The sequence below is a fragment of the Oncorhynchus keta genome, chromosome 10, assembly GCF_023373465.1.
Source record: "Oncorhynchus keta strain PuntledgeMale-10-30-2019 chromosome 10, Oket_V2, whole genome shotgun sequence".
Classification (NCBI taxonomy): Eukaryota; Metazoa; Chordata; class Actinopteri; order Salmoniformes; family Salmonidae; genus Oncorhynchus; species Oncorhynchus keta.
In genome coordinates this window covers 28,441,405-28,467,108 of record NC_068430.1, presented here as the reverse complement: position 1 = coordinate 28,467,108, position 25,704 = coordinate 28,441,405, and the positions used below count along the sequence as shown (strand labels likewise).

General features: G+C 40.3%; 2 protein-coding genes across 4 annotated transcripts; one reads left to right on the top strand and one right to left on the bottom strand.

The window, feature by feature from the left end:
- The first annotated feature begins 7 nt into the window (after positions 1–7).
- Positions 8–15,907, top strand: LOC118389470 (putative beta-lactamase-like 1). Of its 3 annotated transcripts, XM_035779376.2 has the most exons (8): positions 8–202; positions 2,684–2,748; positions 4,768–4,918; positions 6,155–6,261; positions 6,870–7,027; positions 12,019–12,266; positions 12,992–13,097; positions 14,922–15,907. In XM_035779376.2, the coding sequence occupies exons 2-8, from the start codon at positions 2,686–2,688 to the stop codon at positions 15,898–15,900; spliced, it is 1,812 nt and encodes a 603-aa protein (XP_035635269.1). In that variant the 5' UTR covers positions 8–202; positions 2,684–2,685; the 3' UTR covers positions 15,901–15,907. The 3 variants fall into 3 exon arrangements, with proteins under 3 accessions (XP_035635269.1, XP_035635270.1, XP_035635271.1); XM_035779377.2 differs by lacking the exon at positions 8–202 and having other exon boundaries at positions 2,660–2,748; XM_035779378.2 differs by lacking the exons at positions 8–202; positions 2,684–2,748 and adding an exon at positions 3,901–4,609.
- A 4,560-nt stretch (positions 15,908–20,467) lies between these two features.
- nmur3 (neuromedin U receptor 3) lies at positions 20,468–24,895 on the bottom strand. The gene is made up of 3 exons (XM_035777595.2): positions 24,695–24,895; positions 22,232–23,195; positions 20,468–20,916 (listed from the first exon to the last, which is right to left on the bottom strand). Exons 2-3 carry the CDS (start codon positions 23,088–23,090, stop codon positions 20,468–20,470), a joined length of 1,308 nt encoding a protein of 435 aa, XP_035633488.1. The 5' UTR covers positions 23,091–23,195; positions 24,695–24,895.
- Between the last annotated feature and the right edge of the window lie 809 nt (positions 24,896–25,704).

Genomic DNA, 25,704 nt, shown 5'->3' with positions numbered 1-25,704 from the left:
TGTCACTGATGGCTGTGGCAGTTAATCCAAGATCCTGGTTCCTGAGTTTGATACAAGCAGGATTTAGCCATGGCCATGATATCAACACCTGTCAGGCTGCTGCAGTGATCTTCCAAACATACACAGAGCAACTGCACAGGAATACTGTACATTTCTGTTCTGCTAAAAGAGGGTAAAGACCTACCCGGAATCCAGATTTGTGGTAAGCTCATGCAGAATTGATGGGTTTTATGGACATGAATAGTTATTTATTTAATAGTTATTTAATAGTCATATTTATTTTTATTTTTGTAAGACAAGAAAAATACTGTGTTACAACAAGAAAGGTTTGTTGCCGTAATGTTTGTCATGAAAAAAGGTCTGTATGGTTATATTTCATAATCTAGAAAAATATATTATATTTTTTATATAAATTGTGTTAATTTATTGGATGTAGTAGATGGATATTTATTCAATGCATATCATATTATGTTTGATACACGTGTACATGATTATAAACAGTGCATGATGTAGACTTTGAAAATATGTTTTTATCTAAAATAACAAAAACACTGTCTTCTGTGTTTAAAGAAATGTACACTATACAGGTAACATTTCAGTCAGTGCAGCAGTTTGAGGTTTATTTACATTTTCATTTGAGTAATTTAGCCAATGATCATGTGGTTATTATTCACATAGTATATTTTTGCTATACGTTTTGATAATCAATATACTGTCTTGAACATTTAGGTTGGATAATGTGAAAGTGCACACAGACATGAATGGATTTAGATTAAAATGCAAATGAAAGTTAATCAGATAGCCAGTCTGAATAAAACATTGTACATTTAGCATGCTGGTGTACTCATGTTTGCTAAATGAGGAGTGAACATTTCAAGGCATTTATTATGGATTGTCAAAGGCATTTTGCCAGGAGAAGATGTAAATCCAACGAAACGAAGATTGAAACTATGTGAGTTGATTATTAATTATACAATCAAAAAATAAAAACATGTTTCTAGAAAGTAGAACACACTATAGAACCTACTTTTGCCATCACAAATCAGTAAACTTACAGAAGCATGTCTTGTCAGCGACTCAGTTATTGACGGTTAATAAGACATCACTAAAGCATGAATTCATAGTTTCATAGAATTAATCTAATAGTGGCTACATTACTTTATTAACAATGTTTAATGGCATGGACCTCTATCAAAACACTTTGCAGCTAGAAAGAAAGTGCTTAGCATTCCTTTGTAAACATCCCATCACATGGCTTCTGCATGTGCTCCTTAATGGGCTATTCTTCTCAACAGCGTGAATACGATTATGTGAGATTGTGTGCACATGTCCTGTTCATCATATTTCCTTGTAGGAATAGACCTAAGCCTCTCAGTGAGCAGAGCTCTACTCACTTCACATTCAATTGGAATGCAAAGCATGATCTGTGAATCACTTCAGTTAAACAAACAACAGTATCTGAAGTGTTACTTTTCAATCTGAACTTTTGATCAAATTGTTGAACCCATTATGCTGTCGATGTTACATCATTAAGACATCATATACTGTAACTTGGCTGCTGCCAATCCTGCTTGCACGGAAATTGCGTAAACATTATGCATAACTAAATTATTATAGAGGGGCTCACCAAGACTAAACGATTCCTTTGGATATGAGCTGAGAGGCTCAAGTAGAACATCTTTAAGATAAATTATTGAACACCTTAAAAATACAGACTAAAAGGCCCTGGAGAGGAATACATTTCAAGCAATGCCTGGACAGTATAAGTAGTGAAACCAGTATCGGCCATCAACAGGATTTCATGCTGAGTTGGAGACAAGTCAGTATGAAAAAGGTTTCAACTGTTCAGTGCAGTAGGTGTGTTTTATTGACAAGCACAAGATGTACCAAAAGCCCTTTATTTGTGAATTATACGCCTTGGTTTTGTGAGCCCCGAGTTCCACCTAAAAATATTCGCTTGAAAATAATAGTGCAAACTGGTTAACACTCAAACATGTAATTAACCAGTTTTACCTCAGATAAATGTTTTCAATGGCTTCATTAAGAAGACAATCCAAGGCCAAAAGAGGAAATGAATGAAAGAAGGACTGGCCTATGACGCCATCAAGAAACCTGCATCATTAACAACAGGGGTGTTTATCAACAGTATGTTAGCACCTGGGAGCTGTTCTATGCCGAGACATAAGTTCAGTTCTTTCTGTAAGCTTGACAGCTTGGAGCAATGTCTGGAGTGACTTTGTCAGCTACAGTATAATTATAATATTCTCATGGCAGACTGCACATATGCACTCTTCACACTTTCAGGGGGAAAAAGGACGTCTCGATGAGATGTCTTCAGAGGGGTTGGGTTAAATGCGGAAGACACATTTCAGTTGAATGCATTCAGATGTACAACTGAGTAGTTATCCCCCTTTCCCTTTCAATGTTCACTTTGATAAGGCCTGCCTTACTATACTTTTCTATGTGTTTATCTATTTTTTGCATATTTAATCTGCTCTGTTTTCCAATGGTTTTTTTATTGGATGTCTTGAATGATTTATAAAAAATGATCCTCTAAATGTCTTGCCATACACCTACGTTAATGTACTGTACATCCATCATAGAAGTGATATAGTGATGTCTTTACTTGATATCTCTCCTTCATAAAAGATCCTGACATCCTTTCATGTTTTTTGCACATGAGTAATGGGGAAGACAGGCAGTAAAGTCCTGAGAGAGATGTCTATGGATGGAGTTCAGCCTCAGCAGGTAACGGCTTATACACAACATTACACACACTCACACATACTTACACTGACACCACACCACAACACACATACTACATACGCCCACACACACACAACACATACACACATGCATACTGATGCCACACACACGTGCACACATATTTTCACACTCACCACATACTGTACTCTACTGCTACTGTCTTTTATATATTCTGTTGCCTAGTCACTTAATCTCTACCTACAGTATATGTACATAGCTACCGCAATTGCCTCATACATCGACTCGGCACTGGTACTCCCTGTATATAGACATGTTATTTTTACTCATTATTGTTTTTCATTATTCACTCTGTATTATTTTTAATTTTTTTTAAACATCTTTATCTTTAACTGTGCATTGTTGGAAAGGGACCTGTATGTCTCACTGTTGTTTACGAAGCACGTGACAAATACAATTTGATTTGACTTCCTTAATGGGAGACTGCAGGTCATGTGTGTGTATGCGCTGGAGCTTATCTGATTCTGCGCCGCTTACTCACCACAACTCTGTCCAAATGGGACAGCTGCTTGTTCCACAGCCATCAGCTGGTTATGCAACCAGGATCAACTCCAGCTTACTTTAACATGTTCTTTCTCTCTGTAGCATTAGTCCTATGTATATCAGAATACATTACTGGGCCTCCAATAGTTCACAGCCTTCCACAGCTAATAAAACAGGCATAATCTAGCTGAATGTAGAAATACAGAATGATTCACTTCAAATGTGATGAAACTTAAGTCCCCTCTACGAAAGAGATGGTAATCGCTGAGGAAGACACGTTTTTGATATCGGGTATTATATAAGTTCTACCTTTTTCTAAACCTTGAGAAGTGCTTGAAATCTTTGATTTCTGCTTACTCTCTTAGGAAAGCTCATTCCCTGTTTGATCAAATCAGATCAAAACAATTATATATTTAACTAAAACATCCAATCCATTTAAACATTAAAGGAAAGGTTAAACAAATACAAATACATTTATATAGATACAACCAGGTAAACATGAATTCCTAATTGATTACAAGCACATGCATTATTTTATTGATTATTGAGCTAAGTCTAATGCAAACACAAACTCCATTAATTCTCCCCCCAGCAGGCTCATGATCTTAGACCTAAGCCACATGAAGAAATCAATTAATGAATCATAGCCATGGAACACACATTCTATGCAAAGTTGTACTTTATAGGATGCAGCCCATGTTTACAGTGTGTGTTGCGTGACTGTTAGCTATGGGAAATAGTGAGAGAATTGTATTCCTTCCTAGACTGTCTCAGTCAGTGTCCTCTGTTAACATATTAGTCCACTGGAGCGCTCTAACTTTGTGTGCCCATGTGATTTTCCTTGTCAACTCAAGGAACTGTCTCTCAACTTTCTCTCAACTTTCTGCTAAAGGTGCCTCATAAGGCCAACATGCCCTCCTCCTGTATGGGTTGAGTAGACACCATGTTTTTCAGAAGGGACTTGGTAGGTCCCAAAAGTGGTGCAAACGGGACTGAAGTGAACTGATTTGTGGGGGATTAGAGATTAAGATTTCCCCTCCCGCTGAGATGGGCTTTAGTGGAGTAAATCTGTGGATTATGATGTCAGAGGCCCGTGGTTGTCGGAGAGGAAATTTTATTGTCAGAGGAGTGCCGATGGCCAGGATTATGGAACGGTCAGTGAGGAGATATAGGAATGGGAAGCCATGTCTGTGCCATACCCCTGTACAGTAAAACCTTCAGGGAAGAACATCAACCACTATTGGAATTTGTGAGTTGTCTCTCCACGATGCTGTTCAGATGCTGATTCAGTGAGAGAAAGATAGCGTTATTATATTTTGCCTGCCTTTTAAAGCATCAAGTGGTAAGTAGTCTTGGTTGTGATTGCTATCTAAATTGTGTATGCAGCAAGTTAGCTCACTAATGTTATGAAAGTACATTTGCCATATTATCAAACCCTTCGTTTCTCAGCATCTCTTAGCATTCTAAAGGCCCATCCCTAACCGTGTGCGTGTGTTTTAGCCTTCCCCGGCTGCTGCTATAGAGGGGCTCACCAAGACCAAGAAGATGAAGGTGAAGTGGACTCAGCTGGGCATGGTGTTCTTCCTGTTGCTCTCTCTGGTCATGACAGGATGCTTCCTCTGGCAGTACCAGATCCCAAAGTTACTGCCAAGTAAGGCTCACTCCCTGCATTCAACCTTGTTCAAGAAAACATAGAACCGAAGTAAAAACAATGGCAGGACATGAAGCAATTCAACATATTATACAGTGAACAGCGTTGATTCACTCTAAACACTCCAGCCTGTCAATCTCTTGTGGCTTTGTTATATTGTATCTGAGGTAAATGGGTTAAGATTAATCAGAGCGTATAATTATACCAGTAGCTCCTGCTTCCCCTGCATTAACGTTGACTCATACAATAGGTGATTTTGCACACAAAGAACCTGTAGAAATCAAGGAGGAAGTCCATTGGGGAAAAAGGTTCCAACACACATGGCAGTTCTTGCTTCAGAATGGATTTATTTGCCTGAGACCCATATGAGGCTAACCACTAGGCAAAAACTGATTGAATCAACTTTGTTTCCGCGTCATTTCAACCCCAAAAACCAATGTGATGACGTTGAATCAACGTGAAAAACTCATTATATTTGCAAAAGTCATCATTGTGATTTTGTATTTTGATTTTGTATTTTTTTTCACCGAATTTTTAACCTAAATTCAATGACATGGTGACATGTTTTGCTGATTTAACATTGAAATCACAATAGTTGACAACTCAACCAAATGTAAATCAAAACTAGACATTGAACTAACGTCTGTGTCCAGTGTCTGAGGTGTGATCTGAAATCCAATTAGCTGTTTTCTGTGGGTGGTGAATAGATTAGAATGTTAAAGACAGACTGTGCTCACAGGGAACCAACCTACTGGAGTGCTGAAGGTGTGATCAGTCAGAGATGCTACTGTACTGCATTTTCCTCCTGTAACAATAGGGGTCCCATTAAGATGCCACAACTGTACTTTCTCCTTTATTTCTTCTTTGCTAAAAGTTTCTGTTGCAACCATTTGAGAAAGTAATATTATGGGGACATATAAAATGTAATCAATGGTTCAAATGTAGCGGTCACATTTACTCCTAGGCTTTAGTTGCAGTCTTTAACTGAAGGGCTGCTTCTTACACATGTATTATTTCAGTAGCACACCATGCCTGTATGATCTGGTACTGGATCAGAACATACTCTAGGCCTAGGGGCCTGTTTACTATAGTAATTCTATGAACTATAAAGACTAGATCAAATCCTGTGTAGTTAGTTAAATAAGTCTCCTTTAACTGCTCATTCAAAATTCATAGTGTGTTCAGAATGAATCACCTTCAAGCACTTAATTTCCCCTTCTTCTGTCTTTCTGCCAGATGAGAGCATGGGAGGAAATGCCAAATCAGAACGGATGTGCCCACGCTTCCCTGAGCCTCTCCCCCTTGAGCACCCTATCCCTACTCTGAAAGAGGCACTGGAAAAGGTAAGAGCTCCCTTGGGCCATTCACAGACTATCCACATTATGCTCATGTCCAACTAAGAACAGAGAACATGTGTTAGTGACATTTTAAACGTGTAGTGTATTTGATGTTTAAAAAGTGTTTTCATTACCACTTAGAAATTTCAGACCTCATTTTTGCTTTTTTTTTTAAATCTTCAATCCCTACAAAAATGGCCATTAATTATAATCCACATAATAATTCACATTTCCTGTTGCTGCAGGATTGTTTTCCTGCTGTAGCAAACTGGCTCAAATTGAGAATCTGTACAGCAGTCTGCTATGGATGAGATTACATTTCCATTGGACATTAACAATGTCCTCAGAATGATAAAAACACATTAGAACTCCTTATATATTTTATACAGAACAGAAGATTGACCATGTAAAAACAGAGTATCTCAGCATCTGCCAAACCTTGACATTGAAATCACTTCCATCACAACAAATCAATAGGCAGTATTTTTGTCCACAGAGTGCCTTCAAATCTTTCATACCCAACTTTTAACTTTTGAACTTATTGTTTACTGAAACTACTGTAGAACTATGAATATTATTCGATATACAGTAAATACTGATATGTTCTCACTCAGGTGGACACACTGCTGCGCCAAATCATCAATCCTACTAGTCTTCCCTCTTTGTCGGCCATTGTGATTTTCAACAACACCGTTCTGTGGACTGGTAACTTTGGCAAGAGGAACAGAAGTGACCCACTCTCAGCTCCTCCCAATGAGTACACCATATACAGGCGAGCAGCATAGATCTCAGGGCTTTTTTGGGCCCTAAAGGGGATGACAAAGCCAGGTCTGTTTATGACTCAAATCATTACATGTTTAAGACTCCTACAAAGTTGAAGCTTGTGGTGTTGATGATAAGCACCCTTAGCCCTTTCTTATGCATTTCTTGATTCGGGGACATGCGTGTAGTTCTGTTGTCCATATGTATGACGTACTACAGTACGTGCTCAGAGCATGTGAATTTCCTATCAGTTGAAGCTGCCTTACTGCTCTTAAAAAAGGCATAAATGTAACATGTCAATCAGCCTCTGACACAGTTAGCCACTACACCACTATGGAGTATTTTAGCACCATGGGTCCTGTAGCTGTGGGTATTCTCGCTTCAGAGTACAGCTGTCATTACTGACCAACAGAAGTCTGCATTCCCTGATGCTCAACTTCCGGTTATGTGTATTTTGCTAACTCTAACCATATGTGGTAGATAAATAATGCAGTCTTTTCAGTCTTTTGTTTGGTATTGTACAGGCTTGTGCAGGGATTTTTATGTAACTGCGCCAATCATTCTATTCTATAATAATAATAATAATAATATATGCCATTTAGCAGACGCTTTTATCCAAAGCGACTTACAGTCATGTGTGCATACATTCTACATATGGGTGGTCCCGGGAATCGAACCCACTACCCTGGCGTTACAAGCGCCATGCTCTACCAACTGAGCTACAGAAGGACCACAATTCTCTTGCCGATAGAGATACTGTCATAGCATTTATTGTTGAAACACCTACAATCTGAGGGGAAGTGACATTCAGGGGAAGTAACATTGAGAGGAAGAGGGAAAATAACATTGCTATGTATCAAAGTATAGGTACAATATCTCACCCTGGTTACACTCATACAATACCGTTCAAAAGTTTGGGGGTCACTTAGAAATCCCCTTCTTTTTGAAAGAAAAGCTTTTTTTTTAAATACCCATTAAAATAACATAAAATTGATCAGAAATACAGTGTAGACATTGATGATGTTGTAAATGACTATTGTAGCTGGAAACGGCAGATTATTTATGTAATATCTACATAGGCGTACAGAGACCCATTATCAGCAACCATCACTCCTATGTTCCAATGGCACGTTGTGTCAGCTAATCCAAGTTGATAATTTTAAAAGGCTAATTGATCATTAGAAAACCCTTTTGCAATTATGTTAGAACAGCTGAAAATGGTTGTTCTGATTAAAGAAGCAATAAAATGTGCCTTCTTTAGACTAGTTGAGTATCTGGAGCATCAGCATTTCTGGGTTCAATTAAAGGCTCAAAATGGCCAGAAACAAAGAACTGTCTTCTGAAACTCGTAAGTCTATTCTTGTTCTGAGAAATGAAGGTAATCCATGCGAGAAATTGCCAAGAAACTGAAGATCTCATACAACGCTGTGTACTATTCCCTTCACAGAACAGCACAAACTGTCTCTAACCAGAATAGAAAGAGGAGTGGGAGGCCTCGGTGCACAACTGAGCAAGAGGACAGTATATTAGAGAGTCTAGTTTGAGAAACAGATGCCTTACAAATCCTCAACTGGCAGCTTCATTATATAGTACCCACAAAACCCCAGTCTCAAGGTCAACAGTGAAGATGCGACTCCAGGATGCTGGCCTTCTAGGCAGAGTTCCTCTGTCAAGTGTCTGTGTTCTTTCGCCCATCTTAAACTTTTCTTTTTATTGGCCCGTCTGAGATATGGCTTTTTCTTTGCAATTCTGCCTAGAAGGCCAGCATCCCGGAGTCGCCTCTTCACTGTTGACATTGAGACTGGTGTTTTGTGGATACTATTTAATGAAGCTGCTAGTTGAGGACTTGTGAGGCGTCTTTCTCAAACTAGACACTCAAATGTACTTGTCCTCTTGCTCAGTTGTAAAACTTGGCAGCAAGGCAATACCCCCAAGCAAAACATCATATTCCACAAAGAAATGGTTACATTTTGCAATGGCCACAGTGTAACGGTTCTCTTTAGGTGAAGTAGAGTCAGACCAAAATGCGGCGTGGCTACTGCAATCCATGTTTAATGAAACAAAGTAAACACGAATCAAATACAAAAACAATAAATGTACCGAAACAGCCTAATACTGGTGCAAAGTAACACAGAGACAGTAACAAGGACAATCACCCACAAAACCCAACACCAAACAGGCTACCTAAATATGGTTCCCAATCAGAGACAATGACGAAAACCTGCCTCTGATTGAGAACCATGTCAGGCCAAACATAGAACTAGACAAACTAGACATGTAACATAGAATGCCCACTCAGCTCACACCCTGACCAACCAAAACATAGAAACATACAAAGCAAACTATGGTCAGGGTGTGACACACAGATGAAGGATATCAAAGATTTTCAAAGTTTCTGTATGGAGGAATGGTCTAAAATCCCTTCCAATGTGTTCTCCAGTCTCATAAAACATTTTAGAAAAAGGCCCAGTGGCGTTATTCTCACAAGGGAAGGGTGCTGGAGTTTTGAAAACAGGGGTACCAGTAATGTTGACCCCTATCTTTTTGAGAAAAACTAGTTCTCTGAGCAATTGTATTTGTATAAAATAACATAATTTCCCCATTTATATACATATTTTATTTAACAGTATTATATTACTTAATTTATAGTCTTTTTTGCGAATATTAGGCTTAAGGCTGCCAATAATTTTGATCATGACTGTATCATGAGGGGGCAGAGCATCATGATAGAGTCACTGAGAATGATAGCGGATAATATTGCCACTCCTATTTGCCATCTCTTCAATCTAAGCTTACAAAAAAGTGTGTGTCCTCAGGCCTTGAGGAAGCAAAAGTCATTCTGATACCCAAGAATAGTAAAGCACCCCTACTGGCTCAAATATCCGACCAATCAACCTGTTACCAACCCTTAGTAAACATTTGGGAAAAAATGTGTTTGACCAGATACAATGCTATTTTACAGTAAATAAATTAACAGACTTTCAGGAAAGGGCATTCAACCTGCACGGCACTTGCACAAATGACTGATGATTGGTTGAGAGAAATTGATAATAAAAAGATTGTAGGAGCTGCTTTGTTAGACTTCAGTGCAGCTTTTGACATGATCGATAATGGAAAAGGGTATGTTATGGCTTTATACCCCCTTCTATATTGTGGATTGAGAGTTACCTGCCTAACATAACACAGAGGATAATAATGACCTGTGTCACGTTGGTATGAAGGGTCGGGATGCAGGCGCAGGAATGCGTAATAGTTTTGTTATTATACCCCAAATTACAAACATAAGTAAATTGCCTTTGAATTCTTCCCAGTGTAAAGGCACGGGGACGAAGACCGAACAAACACTATACAGAACACAGGGTTGAAACCCAAACAAAAGAGCGAGGAGTACCTCGAATAAATAACACAAGTGCACAATGATTAACACATGGGACGAAACCCGTAATCATCTGCGCAATACACAATGTCACAAAAGCCAAAACACACAGCACAGGTACTCACACGAACCAACGGACATTGTAACAATAATCGTCAGGACTATGGTAAATCAAGTACACAATTATACAATTACTATTCACTGGGAATTACTATTCACTGGGAATTACTATTCACTGGGGCCAGGTGTGTGTAATGAAAGTTCCGGAGGGATCGTGACAACCTGCCACTGGCTCTGAGAAGTCTGCTTCCTGATGGACTCCTGTGATTTAGGGGGTATACACTATCTTTAAATCTATGGAGGGTTGGAGGTGTTTCTATGGAATACTAATAAGAGTGAAGGCCCCACTTACGGCCCTGCTACATTACAGCCATCGGGCATCCGGCGTTGCCCTCACACATCAGCCATACATTTGAGGTCATTGAAAGCTGTTATTGTATACTGCGTATGTTGCACTCTCGTTGCGTCACGTCCGAAGGCAGCGTTAAACACAAGTCAAGCAGAGGTTATATTTTTTATGGCTGAGGAGTACATTCATTCTATCTTGTGAATTGAAATATAGAGAAATAAAATAGATGTTGGTTGCATGTGGCCTCCACTAGACACCAGTGGCTATTTTACTAAGATTTATGAAGTCAAGAAGCTACTAGCTAGCAGAAACTCTAGCTAGCTACATTGACTATATTCACAATGTAAACAAAAGCAACATGTAATTAGAGGATCATTTAGTACACCCACTAGCAACATTTTAAGAGTACTTGCGAAAAACTGGACCAAAGCTATTGTACTCACACACAATTGATGAATACAGTAGGGAAATACAGAATAAAGATACTCATCCCCTTTTCTCCTCCGCTCTCAAAACAATGCACTCTGGCAACACTTATAGTGGACTTGAAGTATTATGTGAACACTGCTGTAATTTTTCTGATTTGTGGTATGTTGCCATTTCAGCAATGAGTTTGAGCCTGAAATTGGCTTGAAAATGTGCCACATGGATTCAATCTGAAAAGTGTTGTTGACAAGCCCATTGCACAATCTTCAATTCATAGGCAATTTACTGATGTTTGTGGAGATCATATTCACAGTAAACTGTGTGTATATCGGTTTAAGCGTAAATTACTTGTAAAAGTCGAGTGCAATGCTATTGCCAGCAATGCACCTTTGATTGAATACTGACCTATGTCTTTAACTATGTATGGGCTATTCAGTCATTATGTTTTCATCTGTCTTGAGTGTTGTCAGCACAGGCCTTAAATAGATATGTAACATGATGTTGTAATTTCAAACTCCAAACCCCTTAATGTCTGGAGTGTGAGACAGAAATGTCTGGGCTATGAGACAGAGAAAACGTTGTGAGGTCAAAAGCCTGAGTGTAGAAAGGTTTAGAGAGTGCATGTGAAAATGAAAGGATGTTAGGGTAAGCTCATCCTCTGAAAGGAAGAAAAGTACTCTATTCATTTGTGTGTGCTTGTCTTACTGTTTGTTGAAATTATTAAAAAAAAAGTTTTGGGAAGAAATCAGGGTGATACAGTAGTAGTCAATTCCTGTTTGATGCCCTACAGGATTGCCAGCCTTTCCAAGATCTTCCCAACGCTGATGCTATACAGGCTGTGGGACGATGGGAAGATAACCTCTCTGGATGACCCTCTGGAGAAATATGTGGATAACTTCACCATTAAAAACCCTCTGGGCAAGTCACGGGACTCTGAGCTCAAGTATGTGACAGACGGCCTGATCTTCCTGGATAGTGGAGAGGTTCAGATCCGCTCCTCCTCTGTCACTCTGCGCAGGATGGCCAGCCAGCTCTCAGGTAAGATACAAACCTCATACTCCGCCCCTCCCACCTGGGATTGGAACTCATGTCATGCCGACCTGTTAAAATACTATCAGGTGAAACAAGTTATGTGCCTAATGCACTCAGCTACAATGTTGAACAGTATCATGCTATTATTAGCAAAATATAAATTTTAATGTGATGTTCATGATCCTATTTATTGATTAAATTCAAATGCCTCCACACCGCAAACTCTGGTCAGTCACCTCTAAGCAGGTTGGTGAATTGCCTTCTGAGGTGGTAAACATGTCTGATGTAACAGAAACGGTTTAGATTATCACTGCATCAGCTTATCATCATAAATAGATCATGCGAAGGGCTAAGGGACAATGAGTCACACTCATTGATGGGCAACACTGAATTTTAAAAAAACTACAATACCTTGCTTTCAAACAGGTTGATTATGTCAATATGAGGTTCACACTTTGATCATTGAGGCATGATAGTCAAACTCAATAATTCATAGAGGAGAGTATTCAATGTTTTAGACCAGACATTGACACGGAATTCTGAGCTGTACATTTAATTAAATGATCAGAGACAGTCCAAACAGATGACATGTTAGAATAACATTTGAGGACCCTGTTTCGGTTCAAATGAATTGCAATTGGCTTGAGCTTCATTTATCATAGTAGCTAAATTAATGCATTTTCTTTTCTTTAGACGTAAACACTAAAGATGTTGTGTTTTGTCAACTGCAGGTCTACCCAGAAGACTAAGAGCCACTAACCTGCTGTGGAAGGGGAAAACACAGGCTGCAGTGAATCTGCTGCAAGATGATGTCCTTGTTGCAGACCCTGGCACCAAGTAAGGCCTTAGTCATTCCCATCATTCCCAGCATTATAATCATTCAAATGTTGTGTGTGGCCTTGTGCCATTTAAAACTCACTCAATATTTGCCTTTTGTAATATAATGGAACTTACGGTTGAAGTCGGAAGTTTACATACACCTTGGCAAAATACTTAAACTCAGTTTTTCACAAATCCGTACATTTAATCCTAGTAAAAATTACGTGTCAGAATGTGAAATGTCAGAATAATAGTAAAGAGAATGATTTATTTCAGCTTTTATTTATTTCATTACATTTCCAGTGGGTCAGAAGTTTACATAAACTCAATTAGTATTTGGTAGCATTGCCTTTAAATTGTTTAACTTGGGTCAAATGTTTTGGGTAGCTTTCCAAAAGCTTCCCACAATAAGTTGGGTGAATTTTGGCCCATTCCTCCTGACAAAGCTGGTGTAACTGAGTCAGGTTTGTAGGCCTCCTTCCTTGCACATGCTTTTTCAGTTCTAACCACACATTCTCTATAGGATTATAGGACCTTGACTTTGTTGTACTTAAGCCATTTTGCCACAACTTTGGAAGTATGCTTGGGGTCATTGTTCATTTGGAAGACCCATTTGCGACCAAGCTTTAACTTCCTGACTGATGTCTTGAGATGTTGCTTCAATATATCCACATAATTTCCTTTCCTCATGATGCCATCTATTTTATGAAGTGCACCAGTAACTCCTGTAGCAAAGCACCCCCACAACATGATGCTGCCACCCCCATGCTTCACGGTTGGGATGGTGTTCTTCGGCTTGCAAGCTTCCCCCTTTTTCCTCCAAATATAACGATGGTCATTATGGCCAAACAGTTATATTTTTGTTTCATCAGACCAAAGGACATTTCTCCTAAAAGTACGATCTTTGTCCCAATGTGCAGTTGCAAATTAGCTTTTTTTATGCTGGTTTTGGAGCAGTGGCTTCTTCCTTGCTGAGCAGCCTTTCAGATTATGTCGATATAGGACTCGTTTTACTGTGGATATAGATGCTTTTGTACCTGTTTCCTCCAGCATCTTCACAAGGTCCTTAGCTGTTGTTCTGGGTTGTTCTTGATTTGCACTTTTGTACCAAAGTACGTTCATCTCTAGGAGACAGAACACATCTCCTTCCTGAGCGGTATGACGGCTGCGTGGTCCCACGGTGTTTATACTTGCGTACTATTGTTTGTACAGATGAACGTGGTACCTTCAGGCATTTGGAAATTGCTACCAAGGATGAACCAGACTTGTGGAGGTCTACATTTTTTTTGAGGACTTGGCTGATTTCTTTAGATTCTCCCATGATGCCAAGCAAAGAGGTACTGCATTTGAAGGTCGGCCTTGAAATACATCCACAGGTTCCACTCCAATTGACTAAAATGATGTCAATTAGCCTATCAGAAGCTTCTAAAGCCATAACATCATTTTCTGGAATTTTCAAAGCTGATTAAAGGCACAGTCAACTTAGTGTATGTAAATTTCTGACCCACTGGAATTGTGATACAGTGAATTATAAGTGAAACAATCTGTCTGTAAATAATTGTTGGAAAAATGACTTGTGTCATGCAGAAAGTAGATGTCCTAACCGACTTGACAAAACAATAGTTTGTTAACAAGACATTTGTGGAGTGGTTGAAAAACTAGTTTTAATGACTCCGACCTAAGTGTATGTAATCTTCCGCCTTCAACTTCAATTTGCTCCACTCATTTGGATATAAATAGATGGCTCAGGTGTTTAATTACGTCATCCATGTGGGCTGCATTGACCCTTCAGTCAATGCAGCAACACAGTGACTTCCCACTCTGCTGCTCTGTGTTTTGCAGATGCCACTACAGTAACCTAGCCTTTTCTTTACTGGCCCACGTCATGGCTGAGAAGGTGGTGGGCCTGGACTACCAGCGCTGGATCAATGATAACATCCTGGACCGGCTGGGGATGGAGGACACAGGCTTTGACTACACCCCAGGGATCCAAAGCCAGATGGCTGTGGGCGTCTACTCCAGTGGCCAGCCAGCCCCTCTGTATGACCTGGGCTGGTACCGCCCCTCAGGCCAGATGTTCTCCACTGCCGCTGACCTTGCCAAGCTGGCCATGATGCTGCTGGGGGCCTACCACCGCAAGCTCCTGGAGCCCGACACCCTGAAGATCATGCTGACCCCGCTGTACCGCTGTGATAAGGACTACTTTGCCAACCGCACCGGGACGCCTTGGGAGGTGAATGAGCAGCTGGGCTACGAGGTGCTGCGTAAAGACGGAGACCTGGATGGCTACTCAGCCACCTTCTCACTGGTGCCCAGGCTCAAGCTGGGCCTGGTGGTGCTGATGGCTGGCACCAGACCTCAGAACCAGGAGGTGGTGGCCAAGGCTTACAGTCACATCATACCCGCCATGGAGAGGGTGTTCCGGGAGGCCAAAAAGATCCTCATCCCTCCCCCTATTCCAGACCCTTACATAGGCTTCTTCACTTATGGAAACATCACCTTCTATGAGATCAAAGCTGGGGCAGACGGTGTTCTGATCATGCAGCAGTTTGGTCCCCAGATTGAGGACCTGATCCCAGAGAGATATCGGACAATCAAGCTGAACTACCTGGTAGACAGGGTGTTCAGGGTGGTGTTTGAGAAGGAGTACCCCTGTGTTTTGCGGGTCAGCACTGCTTCAGTCTCACTTGAGGCCCAAGATGGGCAGCTCTTTAACTTTTATGTGTTTGACAAGCGTGGTCTGTCCCCTGGCTTCGATGCACCAGGACTGAATACATACAATGTGATCCGGATAGCCCGTAGGCCGACTTTCTCAAACTAACTGAACTCATAGAACGGAAAGGCACATGTACATGCTGAATGAAGGTCCTTTTTGGGTCTGTAGCCTATATTTAATTGGGGTACTCTGAAATTAAAGAAAACATTACTGTCAGACAGTGAGTAGTCTGTATCAGGATGAATTGCAAAAGAAGGCACACAGACAGATTTTTCTTTTTTTTACCCATTGACGTCAACGTTTTTTATTTCTGTGTCAAATAATGGCATTGCAAATATTCATCCTTTTTATACAGTTGATAACCTGACCTTAAACATACACTACATGACCAAAGCTATGTGGACACCTGCTTGTCGAAGATCTCATTCCAAAATCATGGGCTATAACATGGAGTTGGTCCCCTATTTGCTACTATAACAGCCTCCACTCGTCTGAGAAGGCTTTCCAGTAGATGTTGGAACATTGCTGCAGGGACATGCCACAAGAGCATTAGTGAGGTTGAGCACTGATGTTTGGCAATTAGGCCTGGCTCGCATTGGGCATTCCAATTCATCCCAAAGGCGTTCGATAGGGTTGAGGTCAGGGCTCTGTGTAGGCCAGTCAAGTTCTTCCACACTCGAAAAACCATTTCTGTACGGACCTTGCTTTGTGCATGGTGGCATTGGCATGCGGAAACAGGAAAGGGCCTTCCTCAAAGTTATACAGTACCAGTCAAAAGTTTGGAGACACGTACTCAAGGGTTTTTCTTTATTTTTACCATTTTCTACATTGTAGAATAATAGTGAAAACATCAAAACTATGATATAACACATATGGAATCATGTAGTAACCAAAACAGTGTTAAACAAATAAAAATATATTTTAGATTTTAGATTCTTCAAAGTAGCCACCTTTTGCCTTGATGACAGCTTTGCACACTATTGGCATTCTCTCAACCAGCTTCATGAGATAGTCAACTGGAATGCTTTCCCAACAGTCTTGAAGGAGTTCCCACATATGCTGAACACTTGCTGGCTGCTTTTCCTTTACTCTACAGTCCAATTCATCCCAAACCATATCAATTAGCTTGAGGTTGGGTGATTGTGGAGGCCAGGTCATCTGATGCAGCACTCATCACTCTCATTCTTGATCAAATAGCCCTTACACAGCCTGGAGGTGTGTTTTGGGTCCTTGTCCCAAAACAAATAGTCCCATTAAGTGCAAAGCAGATGGGATGATGTATCGCTGCAGAATGCTGTGGTAGCTATGCTGGTTAAGTGTTCCTTGAATTCTAAATAAGTCATAGACAGTGTCACCAACAAAGCAGCCCCACACCATCACACCTCCTCCTTCATGCTTCAGGGTGGGAACCACACATGCAGAGATCATCCGTTCATCCGTTCACCTGTCTCACGAAGACACGGCGGTTGGAACAAAAAAATCTCTAATTTTGACTCATCAGACCAAAGGACAGATTTCCACCAGTCTAATGTCCATTGCTCATGTTTCTTGGCCAAAGCAAGTCACTTCTTCTTATTGGTGTCCTTTAGTAGTTGGTTTCTTTGCAGCAATTCGACCATGAAGGCCTGATTTACGCAGTCTCCTCTGAACAGTTGATGTTGAGATGTGTCTGTTACTTTAACTCTGTGAACCATTTATTTGGGCTGCAATCTGAGGTGCAGTTAATTGCCGATTTCTGATTCTGGTATCTCTAATGAACTTATCCTCTGCCACAGAGGTAACTCTGGGTCTTCCTTTCCTGTGGAAGTCCCCATGAGAGCGAGTTTCAGCATAGCGCTTGATGATTTTTGCGACTGCATTTGAAGAAACTTTCAGTTCTTGACATTTTCCGCATTGACTGACCTTCATGTTTTAAAGTAATGATGGACTGTCGTTTCTCTTTGCTTATTTGAGCTGTTCTTACCATAATATGGACTTGGTCTTTTTCTTCCGTACACCAACCCTACCTTGTCACAACACAACTGATTGGCTCAAACGCATTAAGAAGGAAAGAAATTCCACAAATGATCTTTTAAAAAGGCACACCTGTTAATTGAAATGCATTCCAATGTCAAGAGTGTGCAAAGATGTCATCAAGGCGAAGGGTGGCTTCTCAAATATATATATAATCTCAAATATAAAATATATTTTGATTTGTTTAACACTTTTTTGGTTACTACATGATTCCATATTGTGTTATTTCATAGCTTTGATGTCTTCACTATTATTCTGCAATGTAGCGAATAGTAAAAAACATAAAGAAAAATCCTTGAGTGAGTAGGTTGTCCAAACTTTTGACTAGAACTGTATAGTGCATTATACTGTACAGATGTAGTATTTTAATTTGAGCCAGTTTGCTACAGTAGGGAAATAATTTAATGTAATTATATGGATTATAATTAATGGATTTTTTTGAGAGAGGTTGATACATTTTTCATTAGGGAAAATCAAGTCTGACATTTTAAAGTGTAAGTTACAAACTTCTGCTTTTTAAACCTGGAATACAAACGTTTCTTATCAACAAAAGAGTGACCAAATTAAGATCCTACATCTGTACACCTTTTACAGTTTTCTTTTTACCTTTATTTAACTAGGCAAGTCAGTTAAAGAACAATTTCTTATTTTCAAGGACAGCCTAGGAACAGTGGGTAACCTGCCTTGTTCAGGGGCAGGACGACAGATTTGTACCTTGTCAGCTCAGGGATTCAATCTTGCAACATTTCGGTTACTAGTCAGACACTCTAACCACTAGGCTACCCTGCCACCCTACACTGTATTGTGGCACAGTATTTCCTGTCTTTCCTGCACTATGCACATTGTTACTGTACTCTTATATTTGTCAGCTTGTCCTATCCTAACATTGCATTTGTAACAAAACAACATAATGTAAATATGGTATGCTGGCATCAATCAACACACTTCAATTGTAACACTGTCATTTGCATGTGGATGTTCATGTTTTTTTGCCCTATGAATCTCAAAGATGTCAAATGCACGTTTCTACTGCAGCAAACGATGGATTTATTTTAGTATGTTATCAAATTATATCCTGATAATTTTTGACCTATGAAAAATCCATAAAATGTGTTCATACCAAACAAAAATAAACTCAGATTTTTAAATAGAGATCATGTTGGGTTTTGGCATAGATACCTTTTACAGTGTCTGTAGCCATACTGTAGAGTATACTGTATGTGAGAATAGACCAAAAAGTATGGGCTTAAAAGGGGGCTTTGGGATATAGTGGTATAGTTCCAGGAATGACTGTGTACTTCATCATCCCAATTCTGACTCATTTAAATCCTCCATATGAATAGATTCATGACAAATAGCAGTAGCTCATAAACTGACTCCTAATGAATAACCTAATGTGGCCCTCTGGTTTGGCAGCTAGATTTTCTAATGTAATACTACGTAGGAGGGAAAACAGATAATTTTCTAATGTAATACTACGTAGGAGGGAAAACAGATCATTTTCTACTGTAATACTACATAGGAGGGAAAACAGATAATTTTCTAATGTAATACTACGTAGGAGGGAAAACAGATAATTTTCTAATTGGTCTAGCCAAACACTATTAAAATTGAAACCCAAAATGAAAATGAAAGGTAATTCTCCAGGCCTCAGGTGCAGTGTGGTGGCAAGGATTGCATTTGGAATAAGAGTTGTTTCCTATACTCTTAAATAGAAAGGGTTACAAAAGGGTTCTGCGGTTGTCACCATAGCAGAGCCCGTTTTGGTTCCAGGTAGAACCCTATTTGGTTCCAGGTAGGAATCTTTAATCAAATGTTCTAAGTTCTGTAATTGTCTCTTATGATGGATTCTCTGCATTATTGACACTCTACAAGAACACAGTCTTGGCCCAGATGTGGGGCAGCAGGGAAATCAGGAACAACTTGCTGTGAAATCAGGATCAACTTTTATAGAAGCCTCATCATGGTTCCCATTATACTACTGCCACTTACACATTGATGGTCAAACAGACTACCGTTGTTGTTGCTGTTGTTGTTGTTAGGGTCTCCAAGCGACTCATACGATACATTCTCAATGTAATACACATTCTCTTGCAGACATTGTAAACAATTCATGAAATACTCATCAAGCAATTCATTCATGTTTTGCTGTTTTCACAGAAAGGCAATAATTATGAATTGATTTACAGTATATTTACATAAAATGTCTAGGTCAAAGGACAGCAGTGCTACATACGTACATTCAATGTCTTTGACAAGGAGAAATGGGGAAGTTTTGACATACACTCAATAAATTACGGGTTGGAATAGCTGGTTATGAAACACAAGGATGATAAATACTGTAACTGCAGTTCACATAGTCCATATATCACACAGATCAATATGAGGAGACCAATCATATGGGATAATCAATCACTAGAGTGAATTATCAAGTGCAACCAAGTCTCTCATTTACATACCCCTAAATCAGTTGTTTTCGGATACATCTGTCTGCCATGAGGATTTATGTTGCTTTAATAACAGATCACAATTGAGTCCACAGATCACCTCATGAAATAATGATCATCCAGCTGTGCACAATGCATCATCTGCTCATTAGTCAAATCCACAGCCTGACAGAGGGCATCATATCTACTACCACATTAAATATTAAATATGATTAAAAAGCAGTCGCAGTGAAGTCAGAGTCTACCACACAGGAATGTTCACATGTCAGTGTTGTGATCTCTGTGCTCCCAGTCCCAATTGGAGATAACAGGGGAGTGAGGGAGTTCTGGTCCCTGGGACTGGCCTGGGATTTAGGAACTGGGCCAGAGGGAACCAGCAGGATTTTGGCGAAGGGTGGGCAGTCTTTTCTAGAGGCGGTGTCTTTCGTATGTGTGCAGATAAGATCCCAGAAGCATTCCCGAAAGCGTGTGGAGAGCATGTTGTAGATAACAGGGTTGACTGCAGAGCTGAAGTAGAAGAGGATGCCGGAAAGGAGGTGCACACACTGGTACACAGTTTGGTTGAGGTCTGTCCAGACAGACCACTGCATGATGCAGCTCCACAAGAGCCGGTCGATATGGAAAGGCGCCCAGCAGATGGAAAACACCAGCACGACCACAGCTACATAACAGACAACGACAAGAGGAGAGGGAGACCAAGAAGGAGGATGAATTAAGTGATGCAGAGAGAGGGAGGAAGGAGGGGAACAACAGGGTATCCTGTTGCCTGCAAGACCTGGTCCTCATGAAACTGAGACATTCTACTCATATAACTACTGACAGAAACAGGCCCACATTCACCATTTCACCATGAGATCGTGTAGAGGGAGTTAAGGGCTAAGGGCCTCTTGACAGCCAATTTTCCTGAAAGTAGAACGAGGAAAAAAGGAATTGACTCCTCAATTCTCCAAGGAATATACATCAATTATCTTTAGATAACTACTGGAGAGGAAATTAAAGTATTGGATGAACACTGCTACTCAAAACAAATCTCTGCCATAGCTAAGAGATCAACATTCAGTGCAGAAACACTTCCCAAAATAGCAATGCCCTGTGTAAGAAGTGTCAAATGGGTACAAAGAATCATGCCATGGGCTTTCAGAAAGTTTAGTTTTTCGACCATGCCATTGCATTGTCGCAGATTAGATAATCTGGCCGAGTCTCAAATAAACAAACACTGCCAAGACATACAGGTAACTGCCAAAATAAAATAAACACCAACATGTCTTAATTGGGTGTTGGGAACTCTATTGGAGGGATGCGACACCATTCTTCAACAAGAAATTCCATAATTTGCTGTTTTGTTGTTGGACGTGGAAAATGCTGTCTCAGGTTCCAATCTAGACTCTTCCATAAATGTTTAATTGGTGTAAAATTTGGTGACTGATATGGCCATGGCTAACATCGTTGTCATGCTCATCAAATCATTCAGTGACCACTTGTGCCATGTGGATGGAGTCATTGTCATCCTATGGGGGCATAGTCATGGTATCCAAAATAATGGCTAACATAATGACCTGCCCAGCATATTTATACTTGACCCTAAGCATGATGGGATGTTAATTGCTTAATTAACTCAGGACCCGCACGTGTGGAAGCACCTGCTTTCAATATACTTTGTATACCTCATTTACTCAAGTGTTTCCATTATTTTGGTAGTTATCTGTACATCGCCCTGGAAAATGTAGGAACATAATGACTGGTATTAGAACCTATCAGATGCTCTTTATTATCAACATGAGAGAATTTTCTAAATTACAATATTATTATCACTAACACAGACTGCATAATATAAAATGTACAAGGGATTAATTTATCATTCAAAACCTTTATGGATATTACGACCAGAAAACAGTTTAAATGTCAAAATTGTGTTGACCATGGAAGACAGGCTTGTGACTGTGACAGCGGAAATGGGCATGGAATGCAGAACTTACCAAGCATCTTGGTGGCTTGCCTCCGAAGCCCTCGCTCTACGTGGATTCTCCAGTTGGTGTTGGTGCTACAGTTCTTCCTCATCGTTCCGTGGGAAAGGTGTCGCTCCCTGCCCAGCTGGATGCCCATCACCAGGTACAGACCGCTCATCACCGTCATGGGCACAATGTAGAAGCACGCAGTGGTGATCAGGATCACCAGGTTATAGATCCACGGGGCCCCTATCAAACTGCATATGGCTGACTCTGCCACCTTCTCTGGGAGATTCAAGTAGTAGATGCCATGCAGGGAGGTGTTGGGGATGGCACAGACCAGGGACACCACCCATATGGCACTGATGACATGCTTGGCATGCTTTTTGGTGGAGACATAGCGTATTTTTAATGGATGGACCACGGCGATGTACCTCTCCGCACTCAGCACTGTCACATTTAGGATGGAAGCGAAGCAGACGGTCTCAAGGAGGAAGATCTTGATGTAGCAGACTCCCTCGCCGAAGGGGAAGGGGTAGTTCTGCCACATGTCGTAGATCTCCAGGGGCATCCCAAAGAGGAGCACCAAGAGGTCCGACACAGCCAGGCTGAACAGGAACAGGTTGGTGGTGGTACGCATTTTCTTGTGTTTGGATATCACTGCACATGTGAGAAGGTTGCCAGACACACCAAAAAAGAAGATGAGCAGGTAAACCAGGGTGATAGGGAGGAACACGGGAGAGCGTTTCGGCCCTAGAAATTCCAGTAGGAGGTCCTCGATGGATTTGGTCCCAGAGTCATTTCCTGTGACGTTTAGTAATGTGATGTTACAGAACATGCCGTGCTGTTCTGAGATGTTAGAAAGAGAGTCCAGGCAGTACTTCTCCATTTCACAGTAGGGGCTTGTAAGTGGGAGTAGAGAGGAACAGGATCACTGGAGATGTCTGCACATTATTGCTCTGAGAGAAATTCCATACAGAGAGAAATACGACACCTAAAGAGTACCACAGCAAAAACACAATTTTATATTACAGCATCCTCATTCTACATAAGATGATGTAAAAGCTCTCATATGGTGACTGACACAGATCAGTAAAGTCTCACATTAGATATATGTTTTGCACGATTAAGTCTTGACTAAAGGGCTGATCAGATTCCACTAGTTGTAACGCCAGGACAGCGGAGTCAATCACCACCTTCCGGAGACACCTGAAACCCCACCTCTTCAAGGAATACCTAGGATAGGGTAAGTAATCCTTCTCACCCCCCCCCCTTAAAAAGATTTAGATGCACTATTGTAAAGTGGCTGTTCCACTGGATGTCATAAGGTGTATGCACCTATTTGTAAGTCGCTCTGGATAAGAGCGTCTGCTAAATGACTTAAATGTAAATGTAAAATGTAAATGTAACTGGGAATTATGAATTTACAGCACATCACAAATGCACACTTTGCCTCTTACAGTGATAGTATGGTGGTAGTTTCACCAATGTGTATAACATGGATACTGTAGTAAATCCTGTGTAGCCACATGTTTGTGCAATTATTTACCACATATTATGATTCCCATTTTTCAGTCATCTGTTCTGTGCAAAGACAATTATTTGAATGAGGTTAGCTAAATTCAAATAAAAAAAGGATTCCTGCAATAACCAAGTCTTCAGCAGCACTTAGCACTGTGTGATAAACACATTCTAAATGCTTGGCAAAATCAAGTCTATCTATGTAAAAATGAAATCATTTTCTATTGCAGCAAAATTATGTGCTGTTGCTACAGTAATAAATGTCTCTATCACTTCATCAGTTTCAGAGCTGAGACATGAATGTTTCATTAGGCCTGTTAGTTTCTCTGCAGTGGGTGTCTCATCTTACTCTATACGAGCAGAAGGCAGGGATACAGAGCTAGAGGGTGTGAAAATGAGCTTTGGAGCTTACCTGTGTTCCAATATGTTAATTATGAAACTGGCACCAAAGATTGTCTATGCACACTGATGAATCTGAACAGACTGTGAATAAAACTGGAAAGGCATTTTCATATGACTGCTACCCAGCACTCTCCTAAACAACAGTTCAGCCTATTTTACAGACTGCAATTAGCAGCAGGATCCTGATTTAAGTGCATCAAATCAATTCATAAAGAATACATCCAAACCCAACATACTGTACCCCACATAGGCTGCCTGCCTGTTCAAGAAATTACATTTCAACTCCAAACTGACAGAAAATCTGAACTGAGCATAAAAGCAACACATGGGATAAAACAACATTTAGTCAATTTCATGAAATTGAAATGTTCAGAACTAAAGCACGTGGACATACAAATATATACATGTGGCAGAAGAACTCAATGTATCCTTTATCGCTTACTTCTTGCACTTAGTTAGAATTAACGCTTATTAATTATATGCTCAGCAAAAGCAACCAACTTTGTTTTAGACTACCATTGTATAATGTCATTTGAGACATTTGTGTAGCTCAGTAGAATTTGAACACACCTTCGATTCCTGTTCACAGCTGCCTGAGATTGCGCTTGCTCATCATTTGAACACGTCGAAGGACAAAATAAAATGTGCTCCTTCTTCAAAAAGTCTGAACATGCTTTTAAAGAATAGCAGAAGGTGGGGAAAGGAGATGAGAGGAGTTATCCGCTGCAAGAAACTGCGCCTGTGAAAACTGCTCCTTAGGTACCTGAAGCAGAGGGCTGACGCACGTAGCGCATGCTCTAGAGAGTGGGTTTATTCATTTACTTATGGAACCATTTTATGTGCCTACTACCGGGCAGGTCAATTGAAAACATTGTAATTTATGAATATGCTAATGACGCCTGCTAATAACATTCGCACCAGTGGATGGATACCAATGGAAGCCAGGCCCTCCAAAACATTGACCAAGAAGAAAAATACAAAACATAGAAATTAAAAATATCTTTAATCTCTCTGTGTTTCATAGATGTCCTTCAATTCACAAGAAGCTGAATGTATCTCACCGGAGAAAGCATCTGAGAAAATAAAACAGCAACCCTCTGTCTCAGTATATGTAGCGTATCTATCTGATGCTGTCTTGTCAAAAAGAGTGTGACATTGTTGCCGCCCGTAGTATTGAATGTAAGTGAAGCCAGTGAGCATTTGGCCTCCCTTGATAAAAAATACATAAAATAATAGCCAATCAGCCTTGAGCTAAACTGAGTGAGCTCAGCTGTGAATGGCCCTGGCGCACCAAAAAAAGGTGTTATGGGAAGCCAGTTTGGATTTGGATTCGGACCAATCACATCACATCAGAAGCCAAACGCCATTGACGTATATCTTTTTTTATTGTTGCATCTCGTTGTGTCGTTGTCCTCCGGTGGCTAGCTAGCTAGCTAAAATCAGCCACGATCATGCTGTCTGGATCTCTATGGGGAGAGTTTTTTGGGGTGTACAAAGCCACAATGTACACTGCATGTAGTATCTGCATATACAGTCATGACCCAGATTTTTGGCACCCTTGATAAAGATTAGCAAAAAAG

What these genes read in the sequence shown, in the direction of transcription:
- LOC118389470 (XM_035779376.2), top strand. Translation starts at nt 2,686, where the DNA reads ATGGGGAAGACAGGCAGTAAAGTCCTGAGAGAGATGTCTATGGATGGA. An exon ending in GATCCCAAAGTTACTGCCAA is followed by an intron (nt 4,919 to 6,154) that starts GTAAGGCTCACT and finishes TCTTTCTGCCAG; the next exon opens with ATGAGAGCATGGGAGGAAAT. An exon ending in TGAAAGAGGCACTGGAAAAG is followed by an intron (nt 6,262 to 6,869) that starts GTAAGAGCTCCC and finishes GTTCTCACTCAG; the next exon opens with GTGGACACACTGCTGCGCCA.
- nmur3 (XM_035777595.2), bottom strand. Translation starts at nt 23,090, where the DNA reads ATGGAGAAGTACTGCCTGGACTCTCTTTCTAACATCTCAGAACAGCAC. An exon ending in GCAAGCCACCAAGATGCTTG is followed by an intron (nt 20,917 to 22,231) that starts GTAAGTTCTGCA and finishes TCTGTTATGTAG; the next exon opens with CTGTGGTCGTGCTGGTGTTT.